Source organism: Ursus arctos, unplaced genomic scaffold (genome assembly GCF_023065955.2).
Source record: "Ursus arctos isolate Adak ecotype North America unplaced genomic scaffold, UrsArc2.0 scaffold_2, whole genome shotgun sequence".
Classification (NCBI taxonomy): Eukaryota; Metazoa; Chordata; class Mammalia; order Carnivora; family Ursidae; genus Ursus; species Ursus arctos.
This window is the reverse complement of record NW_026622874.1, coordinates 63,427,674-63,439,967: the sequence shown is the minus strand read 5'-3', so window position 1 is coordinate 63,439,967 and position 12,294 is coordinate 63,427,674. Positions and strand designations below refer to the sequence as shown.

The 12,294-nt window shown below is 65.1% G+C and overlaps 1 protein-coding gene across 6 annotated transcripts in view; it reads right to left on the bottom strand.

The window, feature by feature from the left end:
- Positions 1-227: 227 nt before the first annotated feature.
- Positions 228-12,294, bottom strand: part of ARHGEF11 (Rho guanine nucleotide exchange factor 11) — an 82,129-nt gene continuing 70,062 nt past the window's right edge. For 3 of the 6 annotated variants that reach the window (XM_026485090.4, XM_026485091.4, XM_057314912.1), the window contains 19 exons: positions 10,865-11,044; positions 10,733-10,780; positions 10,374-10,561; positions 9,995-10,141; positions 9,637-9,716; positions 9,403-9,528; positions 8,832-8,949; positions 7,967-8,145; positions 7,543-7,618; positions 7,223-7,390; positions 6,726-6,816; positions 6,007-6,132; positions 5,630-5,691; positions 4,595-4,813; positions 4,026-4,352; positions 2,992-3,111; positions 2,070-2,278; positions 1,665-1,854; positions 228-1,245 (listed from right to left, as the gene is read on the bottom strand). In XM_026485090.4, coding sequence (XP_026340875.3) covers positions 1,187-1,245; positions 1,665-1,854; positions 2,070-2,278; positions 2,992-3,111; positions 4,026-4,352; positions 4,595-4,813; positions 5,630-5,691; positions 6,007-6,132; positions 6,726-6,816; positions 7,223-7,390; positions 7,543-7,618; positions 7,967-8,145; positions 8,832-8,949; positions 9,403-9,528; positions 9,637-9,716; positions 9,995-10,141; positions 10,374-10,561; positions 10,733-10,780; positions 10,865-11,044 — 2,713 coding nt within the window. In that variant the 3' untranslated portion in view covers positions 228-1,186. The remainder of the gene's footprint in view (positions 1,246-1,664; positions 1,855-2,069; positions 2,279-2,991; positions 3,112-4,025; positions 4,353-4,594; positions 4,814-5,629; positions 5,692-6,006; positions 6,133-6,725; positions 6,817-7,222; positions 7,391-7,542; positions 7,619-7,966; positions 8,146-8,831; positions 8,950-9,402; positions 9,529-9,636; positions 9,717-9,994; positions 10,142-10,373; positions 10,562-10,732; positions 10,781-10,864; positions 11,045-12,294) is intronic. The other 3 variants (XM_026485092.4, XM_026485093.4, XM_026485094.4) reach the window with 2 other exon arrangements.

Below are 12,294 nucleotides of genomic sequence, written 5' to 3'. Positions count from 1 at the left end.
AGTGAGCACACGTGGGAAGCTTTGGGGGGGGGGGGTCTCTGGCCACAGTGGGGCCTGGGGGCTTGATGCCAGGGGTGGGGGCTGCCTTCTGTGTCCTCCACCCAATCCTGAGAACAACCACAGTATCTTTTACCAGAGCAGTTCCAGAAATCACACACACACCACCACAGTTGAAGAATATTTAACTTTTCTTAAAAAAAAAAAAAAAAAAAAATCTTAACCATGAGAGAAAGAAAATAAGAGTATACATTATTTTAACAGGAAAACAGTCATTTCCATCTCTATATTTTATATATTATATATATATTTATATATATATGTATATATACACCTAGCACAGTGTGTCTATTCTATCGGTCCGCAGGGAGGGGGCTGGCATGGGGTGAGCGACCGATGCTGCTGTGGCCCCTGCGATGGTCCTGGGTTAATGCGGGCACTCCAGCATTCACACCCCCTGCCCCCACCTCCTGGGCCTGGTTTTTAGGGCCGTACCGAATACACTGGTTTTTCTCTAGGGAGAGGGTGGGGAAGGGTGCACAGAGGTGGGGTCAGGAACTCCCGGAAGAGGACAAGTCCTAGGAGCGGGGAGAAGCTCTCTGCTCGGGCCACAGAGACTGGGCTCTCAAGCCACGTGGGCTGGGACACCCTCCCGCTCATGGGGACCCGGGTGCTCAGGTCTGGCTCCCCCCTCGGGCCCTGACTCCGGAGCTGGCCTGTTAACTAGGAGATGCGAGCTGTCCCTCTGGGCCTGCCTCCGGCCCCGAGGAACAGAAACAAAACAGGTCAAAGTTCTTTACAAAGCAAGACGCACATACAGCCCGTACGTATTTATAGGAAACCGAAGTGACTCCGAGGAGAGAAGCGGGGTGCCCACTTCAGCCCCAGGGTCCTGAGAAGAGGGGAGGGAGGAAGAAAGTGCATTTACACAGAGACTCCTCCTTTCACCTGCGTGTCTGGGGGGGCCTTTCAGATGCAGTCAGCATGCTCAGGAGAGGCCTTGGGGGGCGGCTGGAGGGAGGGGGAGACACTGACACTTGACTGGGACCTGAGCAGACCAAGCGACATGCGGGGCGCCCCCGGGGGTCTCAGCTAGACCCGTTCTCCACGGCCTCCACTGCGCGGAGGTCTGGGCTCCCACTGCCCTGTGCCCCTGCCTCGGGCCAGTCCCCAGAGCACGAGTGGGCGGTTATAGTCCTGGGGACGAGGTCACGGGCGCCACGCTGTCTTCCAGGGGGGCGTCGGAACCTGTGGAGGTGGGGGGGGGGGGAGGACGGTGAACAGCTGGCCCAGGGGGAGGGAACACCCTCCCTCGGCCCCCCGCCCCGGGGGTGTTCGTGCTCATGAGACAAGGCATGGAGTTTCCCGTGGGACCTGGAAAGGGCTGTCTGCTGCCCCCCCCCCCCCACCATCCGTCCGTCCGCCTCAAGCCTGTGGGCAGCTCTGCGCTGCCACGCTCATTACGAGCCGCTCTCCGGAGGGAGACCAGCTCCCCTGGTTCGTTCTCTCTCTAATCCAAGGAGGGTTTCCCATTTTTAGGGGAGCTTCTGTGGGCTTTCCCCTAAAAGATCCTTTTCTGAAGCTGAGGGTGTGACTTAACTTACTCAGGGGGGATGAGGACCCGTGTCCGCCCCCCATGGGTACACACAGGACATCGCCTCGCTCACCGTCCTCTGAGCATGGCCCTGGCTGGTGGCCGTCTCTGGAGTCGCAGGCCAGGGCTTCCCTGGCCGGAGGTGACAGGGAGCTGTCTGTCCATCTAGCTGCCTCCGTATGGAAACTGCCCACGGGTGTGGTGCCGCCCGACGCCTCTCCCGCGAGGGACCTGAGCAGCTCTCTGTGGGCCAGCTCCATGTCCTGGGACAGCAGCAGGGGAACGTCTGACCTTGGTCCCGTGCAGCAGGCCCTGGAGAAGGGGCCGCTCCCTCGCTGGGCCCAGGGGCAGCTCTGTGCTCCAGGGCGGCTGCCGGGAGAGCCCAGGCCAGAGGACATACCTCCCTCGTGGGGGCGATGGGTCTCGGGACAAAGGACTGAGCGCCCCCCAGGCCTGAGAACCCCCACACCCCACCCACCTTGAGCCTGTTGAGCTTGACCGTGAGCTGCTCGATGGTGCGGAAGATGCTGCCCACGTCCCTGAGGGCCAGGCTGGGCGGCGAATGGCGAGGGCGCCCGTGACCTCCACTGGCTCCCCGAAGCCGCCAGGCAGGGAGGCTCTCGGGCTGGGAGGGCTCGGTGCTGGAGTCCGGGGGTCCGGCCGGCATGCTGACATAGAAGCAGTTCCCTGTCCGCGCGGCAAGAGAAGGCGATCAGAAGGCGCATACAGAGGAAGTGGGAGCCACTTCCCGCACCCCAGTGCTCCCTGTGCTGACCCGGGGGGGCGGGATGCCATCCTACGCACAAGCCCAGCGCACGCTAGCCTCACGCTGCCCACCCGTCGTCCCCTAAAGGCCCTCCTCCTCCAGAAAGCCTTCTAGGTGGCCCACGCGGGAGGGAAGATGCTCAGTGGTGGAGGTTAGGGAGACGGCGGTGCCTCCCAGTCCTTGAAGGAGGCGCAGAAAGGGGGGCTGGTCGGGAAAGGAACGCAGGGAGGCTCCTTCCCATTTGTCCCATCTCAAGCTCTCCCGATGAACGGCCACACAGCCCCCTGCCCCCATGGCCATCTCCTACAGGATCCCACAGAGCCCTTGGCTCACACAGGGGGTCAGCCATGGCGGGAGGGAGGAAGAGGGGAGACACCAAGGACGTGGGGCTCCGGGCCTCGTTTGCCTCCCCACCTGTCTCACGACTCAGCACCAACTATTCTCCAGACTACAGCCCCCCCCCACTCCCCTGGGCTCTCCCGGTCCGGTCCCCAGGTGCTACTCCTCCCCGGTCCAAAGGGAGCACCCTGTGACTGCAGGCGGGGCTCAACTCCCACAGCCAGACTCTACCCCCACCCCCGTAGCCCTGCCCACAGCCCTGGCCCGGCTCTGACTCCAAGGTGAAGCTCATTACCCGCAGTCTCTGCTCCGCCTTCCACTTCGGGCTCAGGCCCTGACTGGCTGCTCTCTGGGAGCATAGCCTTGCTGCCCGCCACCTCGGCCTCGGCCGCACCAGCGCCACCACCAGCTGCCGCTACCACCACCACCAGCGACAGCAGACACCAGGAGAGCAGGGGAGGGGGGAGCAGGGGCAGGGAAGGGGGGAGCATGGAAGGGGAGGAGAGCAAGGAAGGGGGGAGCAGGGGAGGAGAGGGGGAGCAGGAAGGGGAGGGGGAGCAGGAAGGAGGGCAAAGGCAGCAGGGGGTGAAAAAGAAGGGACAACAAAGTGAACACAGGTTACAGTGAAGACGACCAGGGGGCTGCAGAGAAGCCGTCCACCAGTTCACCGAAGGGCAGAGAAGAAAGGTCAGTCCCAGAAACCTGGAGAGGGGGCGGACCTCGGGCAGATAGGGCGAGAAGTGCAGCGGAGGACGGACCCACCCCGGGCCGGAGCACCTGCTTCACGCTTCACTCTATCCTGCAGGCCTCCTCCCACCGCTCTGGGGACCTCCGTCCCTCGGGCTCACGGCTCTGCCCAAAGCCGTCCTGAAACCCCATCCTAGCTGCTCTTGGCTCTTTGGGCTTGACACTGCCCATTGCCTCCCCGAAGCCAGGGTGCTCTCCCCCTGCCACGTCGGCTCGCCATGCACCCCTGTGCTGCCAGGGCCCTCGGCGAGGCCGCGAGCATCGGCCCGTGTCAGGTGTGAGGAGAGCCACATGGTTTCCTGAGGACTCCGAGCGGAAGTGCTCACGGACAGCTGGCTTGTGCCAGGCAGTGCGGACGTCCTCGCGCTACGGTCACGTTCGGGGGGGGGGGGGGGCGCAGCATTTTGTCAAGGGTCATGCAGACGTTAGGGGACGGGCTCTGAAGCTTGGTCGTCCGATCCCAATCTGTGCGGCACCAGCGTCTCCTGCCAGGACCCCACGCGAGCCCCTGCCCACGTGGCTTCCGGGGTAAAGAGCCATCTGGAAGACTCGTCTCCACGCGGACGTCCCGACGTACGTTACCTTTTCTCACGACTTTGTAACTTCCTGCCACCTCGGTGCTTAAAGCCTCTTCCTCTGGGTTCCTGTCCAACTCGGGAGACTCCCAGATCCCGGAATTCCTGGCCCGTGGGGGCAGCTGTTCCAGAGAACTGAGAGCCACGTCCTCCTGCTCTGGCCCTTCACCCCCGGGGGGGCCGTGCCCTGGGGCGCTTGGGTCCCTGGGGCGCCAGCTGCTGCTTCCGAGAGAAGGCGCAGGCATCAGGCCGTCGTCGGGCTCCCCGGCGGGCTGAGGTTCGGGGCGGTGACCGGGCAGCAGGCCGCACAGAATCAGGTGCCGCAGGCTCTCCACTGGAGGGAAAAAGGGCGCTGGCTTCCCTGGCACGGGCCCGGAGACAGAGCGGCGGTGCTGCTCCCCTCCCCGACTCCCAACGGGGAGAAGCTGCCTCAGTCACAGGCGCAGCTGGGGGTGGGGATGGGGGGGGGTGTCACACAGTCTCGGCACCGTCTCTCCTCACGCATGCGCAGGGAGAGCCCTCTGACAGGTGCAGGCTGCGGGCATCCACCAGGCGCCGGGGCCGGCAGGCACTCACCGTCTTCCAGGGCTGAGTCGGCGAGCCCTTCCGTGAACAGCGGACCGGGGAGGGGCAGGAGGATGGGGTCTCTCGTCCGGCCTCCCCTGTTCTCTCCATCCAGGGATGCGGAGGGGTGAGGCAGGGCACCCAGCTCCCCCTCGATGCTGCCTTCCTGCTCGGGATCGTCTAGGAGGCCCGCGTGCTTCCCCTCAACCCTCTGCTGGGGTCCAGTGCCTGCTTTGGTTGGGAGAACAGCATAAGGCGGAGGGGGAAGGCACGTAGGGGCTGACCCCACGCCCAGCTCTGGATTCGAGGGGCTAGAACCGTGACTGATTCATTCCACGGATGGTTACTGAGCGCCTACGATGGCCAGACCCTGCCCCAGGCTCTTAGCATACACCGGTAATAAGACAAAGATCCCCGCGCATGCGCAGCTTAAATTCTAGTGTGGAGACACACAGAAATAACACAGCACACAGCGGACTCTCTGAGAAACACGGGTGGGCAGTGCGGTGGGAGAGAAGACAGCAGAGCGCAGGCTGGGGGGGGGGTGCAGGAGCGCCGTTTACACCACAGAGAGCCAGAGAAGGCACGCCTGGACAGACCCGGAGGAGGGAGAAAAGGGACCCAGACAAGGAGCCCGCCAGGAGATTTCTCTCTAAACCCAGGGTCCTATGTTCTTCCCCAGAGAAACTCTCAATGAGATTCCCGTGTGGGACCCCTCGCCCCCCGCCAGCCCTGTCCTAAGAACGGTGTCCCACAGGCATGTCCTTCTCCACGGAAACGCCCAGCTGGAGGAAGCAGGGGTCCCTGGTTCCACCCAACTGCCCCTCTCCCTCCACGGCTACATACCTGTCCCCAGAGAAGCAGAGTCAGAATCTCCAAGTGAGCCCGTCTGCGCTCACTCAGGTCTGTTCTCCTGCCTCTCCTGGACCCCCTTCTCACTCACTTCTCTGCTCTTATCCAAACCCCGACGGCCTCTCCCACCACCTCCCTAGTTGTCCTACTGACACAGGACTGGGGGTTCCCACAAAGACAGTTCAGAGGACATACCTCCGGGCAGCTCCCCGGGCTCTGGTTCACTGTGGAACACTTCTGAGCCATCCAGCCGGACCCTGAGGAAGAAACCACCAGAGGTCACCCGCCGGGGTTCTGACTCTGGGCCAGCCAGGAGCGGGGAGGTCTCGGGTGCCCCCTGGCCTTCTGAAATACGCAGCAAAGGCGGGTCTGAAAAGGGAGGTGTGAGGCTTCGGCACCTGCCCTCGGTTGGCAACCTGGGGGGGAGGGTGGATGCCAGCCGGCTGTACACCCCGAACCCCACCTCGGGCTTGGTCTCCAGGACAACCAGGACAGAGGAGAAGGGTGTGAACACTTCAGAGGCAGCAAACAGCTGGCCCGCAGCGGGCATGAGCGGGCCTGCGGGTGAGCACCTGCTGGGGGTGGGGCTCTGCTGCGCTGGCTCCCGGGCACCCAGGGGCGGGGGATGGGCGAGTGCAGGGGCAGCTCCCGGTCGCCGGGTGGCGTTCCGCACGGCCTCCTCCAAGAGCTCCATCCACCTGTGGCTCGGCAGGAGCAGAGAGGGCTGGTGGTGAGAACGAGGCCGGGGCGCGCCCCTGCCGCCCGACCGGTACCCCTCCCCCAGCCACCCGGCGGCTCCTATGGCGGCGCAGGACTGGCAGCCATGTGCCACAGAACACCAGCCCTCTGCTGTGCTCTGCGCTAAGCACCGTCTCGCTGCCCGCTTCCTGCACACAAAGGCCGAGAGGCGGTGAGACCCACCCTCTACGGGGGAGTCTGACACGGAGACGCCATCTGACTCAACCTGTCTGTGCTCTGAGTCACGCCACCTCGTCGGGCGCCACGAGGGAACACGGGGTGGGTGGGCGACGGCCCTGGGGGTGGGCGTCTGCCAAGAGTGCGTGGATGGAGGCAGCTTAGAGGGGAAGGAAGACCCCGAGGGCCGGGAGCGGAAAGAAGTGAGAAGAACAAGGAGCATTGGTGACACTGGGCTTGGGCAAGGACGGCGACCCCGGAGCCCCCTGTGGCTGCCCTGTCCCCGCCGGCCTGCGCCCCGCTTGCGGTGCCCTGCTCATACACACTGCCCTGGCCCCAGGGGAACGGTGGCTACGCATGGCCACTCAATTCTCACGTGTTCTTGTCTGACGACGTCAGTGCCACCAGCTCGTAGATCTGGGGGGGGCCCAGCTCCGAGGTGCAGATGATGAAGAAGGCTCGTTTGTCTGTGTGGGGGAGGTGGGGGGAGGGTCGGCGCGGGGCCGGCAGAGGCTGACAGCAGCCTTGGAGCCCTGACCCCGACTCAGGATGACGACCGCGGCAGGATACACACTGGGTGAGCGGAGCACACGGGGCCCACTGGCGGGATGGGCACACACGTGTCCCCTTCACAGCCGTCCCCCTCCCTCCGATCCTAACAGCAAGGGCTGGAGCGCCAGGGGCTTTGTCACCCGTCCCCGTCCGCGAGCCCCGAAGGCAGGGCGGGCATGGCTCCGAGGAAGAGACAAGAGAGTGAGGCCACACTGGGCTTCTCCTGCAGCCGCCTCTGTCCCTGCCTCCCCCCCCCCCCCCCGGCCACGCCCTCCGGCTCAGCGGGTGGCGAGGAGGCGGGCAGCGCGACCCGGCTGCTACCTGTGGCCACGGAGCGGATGAGCACGGCGTTGAGCTTGAGGACGGGGCTGAAGGTCTGCTTGCTGTCCGCGGAGCCTGCGGCCGTCTTGCTGTGACACTTGAGCAGCAGCTTCTCGTCCTGCTTCTGCAGCAGCACCAGCAGATCCTCCAGCAGCAGCACGTGCAGGTCTGCGGGCGGCGCACCATCAGGAGCCCCGGCTGTCCACCCGGCCCCCCGGGCGACACGGGGCCACAGGCCGTCAGGGCCCACAGCTCCCTCCCCACCCCCCGGGACCCCGCGCCGGCCCCCTGGGTGTGCGCCCCAGTTCCCGGACACCTACCCAAGCTCTTATCCTTGCTGATCCTCCAGGTCAGGGGCCCCTCGTGGACCATCCTTCTGGCTGTAAGATCCAGGCTCTGCAGGGAGACACCATTCGTTCATTCCTTCAACCGCGTGTGAGAACCGCCTATGCGACAGATGCCCCGTGGAGGAGCCGAGGGCCAGCGGCCAACAGGGGGCGGTCTTTGCTCTGACGCTCCCATAGGGCACGGGCAGGACCGGGGCCTCTCCCCACCCGACCCCGTCCTATTCCCTCCCCAGCACTTCACTTCCCAGCGTCCAGCCCTGGATATGCGTAGGGTCCCGCCAGGGCACCCCATCCCAGACCGGCCCATGCTGCCTGCTCTGAGTCCCTCCAGGCCCCGACTCTGCTCCCCAGGGTGCCCCAAGTGTGTGTGGGGGGCTGGCCGCGCTGTGCCTCCCACCTTGAACTCTGCTGCCAGGGGGTTGCTGGCCCTCTCCAGGGACGTGGTGTCCAGGCGTTTCTGGTAGCCCTCCAGTCGGTGCCGGTTTTCCGTCTGCTTCACCGCCTCGTTCACATACTTGAGGATTTCCCGGCACTGGTCCCGTGCCCGGCAGAGCTTCTCGTGCTCGGCGGTGCCACCTGCCGATGGGGCAGAGACGGCAGTGAGGGGCTCCTGAGAAGCCTGTTGGAAGATGGTGCGCCTGGCAAGCCGCCAGGCATGGGCACAGCGGCGCCGCCCTTGCCGGAGGACCTCAAACGTAAGGGTCCCTGCCACTGAGGGTCCTTGGTTTCAGACCGCTGCTCCCGGGAGACACTGGCAGCCCTTGGGAACTGCCGCCTGGACCACAGCCCACTCCGTGGACGGGAGGGTCAGGGACTGGCCGGGGGCAATGACGGCCTCCAGGGTGCCACTCCATATCTGGACCCCAACGCCCCAAATTTGAGGGCATGGAGGGATGCCCGGGACCCCAGGGGGCTTTCCTTTCATGCACCGCATAGAGGCGTCCAGCAGGGGAAGGACGGGTGCTGCGTGTGCCTCGGCCCTGGTGGGGGAGCCCGGTCACAATGGGGTCCCCATGCCAACCCTGTGTGCGCCCAGACGCTTCCCTCAGATTTGCAACGAAGCCCCACGTGGGCTGGAGGCGACCCTTCCCTCCTCCCGTGGCTGAACACCTGATTCTCCCCAAAACGCAGTTATTATCACTTTCTTTGGGACGGACCCTAACAAGGCAAGGGTGAAGACCCTGAAGACCAGAAAGGTCTTGCGATGGTCACGGACAGGGCAGTGCGAGAACGCGGTGTGAGGGCCACGCCCCTGCGCCCACCCTCCGTGTGCTTGAGGACGCTCTCCAGCAGCAGCGGGTACTTGGTGAGCCGTTGCATCTCGGACACGATGAGGTCCCTGAACTGCAGCCGCCGGCACCGGGGGTGACTCTCGGCCTCCTGGACGGAAGGGGGCGCGGACGGAGAGCGCTCAGCCCAGTCGGAAGCCGGCTGATGGGCTCAGGGCCCGGATGGGCGTGACGATCCCAAGTGGGTCCTGATCCCTTAAATATTTGGGGGAAGGCGGGTGGGGGCAGGGAGAGAACTCCAGGAAGGGCCTGGCCAGACAGACTGCGCCGAGCGGGCTGCTGTGCCCGCTCTACGGACGAGGACGTGGACCTCTGCCTACGTGCCCACAGGTACCAGGAGGTGAACTGGGCCTTCTGACCGCGATCGGGGTTCCTTTCAGGGAGCGGCGGCCTGTCTTGAGAGCGGGCACGGGCCACGTTTCTAAGGAGGCGGTGTGGGGCGCGGGCGGGGGTGGAGGAGAGGCCAGCACGCCTGCCGCGGGCGCCGGGAGGGCAGTCGAGGAGCTCTCCGGGGGCCCGGCTCACCCTCCTGCCGCGCACGCACCTGCATGAAGAGCTGGAAACGGCTCTCCTTGCGCTGCTTGGTCTTGATGAGTCCCAGGGCGATGGACTGATAGGAGCAGAACTGGGCAGCCACCTGCTGGAGCTCCTCCCGGCCAGGGCCGTCAAACTGTGGCACAGGGACACCGCCCAGGCGTTGCACCCCTGCCCCCCCCCCCGGCCCTCCTCCGCCACTCCCGCCACCGCGGGAAAGGGGACCCGTCTCCTCCCAGCATACCCGAGCCAGCATGAGGTCACCGATGTCTCTGATAATGGGGCCCTCCTCTCGGAGCTTCCTCATGGCCTCGCACCAGGAATCTGGGATGGAGAGAAGGGACACAGAGGCCTGGGGTGGAGCTGCGCGGCCGGACCCTCTGTGACCTGAGCGGGGGGGGGCTCGTGGAAGCAGTGACGGGGGGAAGGGTCTGGGGCAAGGGGAATGCTGGTTTCTGGGCATACATCAAGTTCTCAGGCAGGGAGATCATCTGCTCAGGGAGGCCCTGGCATGGGGGTGGACCGGGGACAGCGACCTGAAGGCTAGCCGGAGCGGGAGTGTGTGCAGGGGGGACAGCAGGCGGGGAGGACGGGCCTCTCACTATGGATCTCGATGAGCTCGGGCAGGTTGGGGAAGAGCCGGGCCAGCTCCTCCCGGGGCATCAGGTTTTCCTTCTTCATCCGCTGGTAGAAGATCAGGTCCAGGACCCGGAGCGTGCGCAGATGGGAGGCTTCCGTCACAAACAGCTCTGAGCGGGGTGGTCCCGGGACGGGAGGAAGACAAAGCAGGAGAGGTCAGCAAGTATCCGAAGTGACGACCATCACCCCAAACCACCTCACTTCTGAGCAGTCGAGTGCCGAAGTCCAATCGTCTGGCAACTTCCGCCACCCCCAGGACAGAAACGGTGACACGGACCTGGTCCTGTCCCCGGGGCACCGCCCGACGTACTCCCCACCCAAGTGCGAGGTGCACGTTCTCACCATTGATGACCTCCTGCCGGTCAATCTCCCTCTGGCTTAGCCCGGCCACCACGTCCTTGCCCACCGTGTGCTGCCAGTTCTGGGCATCCGGCTCTGGCTCCAGGTCCGAGAGCTGGCCCAGATCATCCTCTAGGAGGTGGGGGAGGAGGGCGTCTGTGCAGAACCCCAGGCTGGGGGACTCGATGCTCCTGGGGAAAGAGGGGCAGGGGCAGCTTCACCAGGAGGAAGGACGCGTACAAGGGCTTTGTCCCTCCCGCTCGGTCCCTCCCCGCCCCTGCCCCATGCCCGCGGGAAACCAGCAGCTGTGGAGACAAGAAGCACACCTGAGCAGCCGTTCCGGGCTGGGGCGCCACACTCACCTGCGGCCCATTTTGGGGGTGAAGGGAGGGGTTGGGTTCTCCAGAGACCTGTGGAGAGAAGTCAGCTCTCAGCACCCGCTGCCCCCCAGCCCCAGCCCTGAGATGCCCCCTGAGCTGCCCAGCCTTGCCCACCTGGTGGAGAGGCTGGAGGCAGAGGACGAGGCTGACTGGTGGAGGCGGGCAGCCTCCGCGGCCGCGTCCATGTCCACGTCACTGCGAGAGCGGGGCACATTCTCCGCCTTCCGGGACCGCTTCAGCTCCTCCCGGCCCTTCAGGCTCTCAGAGCGGCCCAGGCGGATCTCTGAGCGTGAGCTGGGGGAGCAGGGCAAGAGACCCCAGGGTCTTACAGGCTGGATGGCTTTTATCTCCTGCCCTGACTCAGCGGTCCTTCCCTCACCCCTCCAGGGCCCGAACGTCCCAGTGACAGCTCCCGCCGCTGCCCCACAATCAATCTCCTGTCTCTGCTAGGCCTTTCACCCTCCCTGGGAGCCACCAGGAAGGTGAAATCCAGGACCAACAGACAGACTCGTGCTGTGTGCAGACGCGAAGACCCCACATCTGCCGGGATAGCTGTGCACATGAGAAGACCTGCTCCTGGGCCTTGTGGGGACCAGCCCTCTCCGGAGCAGGTCAGCTCCCACCGCGGACTCTGCTGGAGACTGTGCTCTCCTTTCATAGGATTTTCCACCAGGGCGGCATAGGGGCTACCCTCTCACACTCATGCTGGCCTCCTCACAGGCAGGCCTGGCCGAAAGTCTATCCACCGCCGGGCTCCCGCTCCAGCTGTGGCACGGGGTCTCCCGTTCCTATCTTGTAACACACTTTCTCGCTTCCACTTCCCCTCCTGGGGGCAGGCGGGCTCGGGAGGGCCTGGCTCCCGACCGTCAGGAAGCGGCCCCTGGCAGCCACGGTTGGCCGCCGTGCGTCTGTGGGCCTAGGGAGGCTGACGGCCGGTGTTGCTCTTTTCTGTGTCCTATGGCGCACGAGCACGGAGACAGCTGGCATCTCTGACCCCTGGCTGCCCCAGAATGGTGCCTCCGTGTGGCCCCGCTGCCACCATCACTCATCTACACGCGGCCCTGCAGCTAGGACCGTGGACGGCCTGGGAAGTGAGGGCAGCTCTTGGCAGCACAGCAGGCTGAAAACAAGGAGCCAGGCGGCTCCATCCCCACCGATCGCGTCTCTCTCAACTGCCATGGGCCCAACTGGAGCCGCCCCTCGGGTCCGGACGGTTAGAATCCCGCGGCCAGTGGGTCCCCAGAACACCCCGCGGTCTGCTGGAGCGCCTCCGACGGAGCCCGCCAACAGCGCCCTCGCCAGTGTCGCCCCGCGGGCCCCGAGCACGGGGACAAGCTGCCCGGCGAGGCTCCTGAGCTGAACACCTTCCTCCCGGTCCCCACGGGCGAGTAACACCCACCCCTGGCCCCCAGGCCCTAGAATACTGCCTTCTGGAACTGGGGGCTCCTTTCATCGGCCCACCCCTGCCCCACTGTGCTGCTGAGAGAGTGCGTGCCTCAGGGCAACTTCCGGAACACACGTTTGCGAAAGGTCTCAGCTTATTC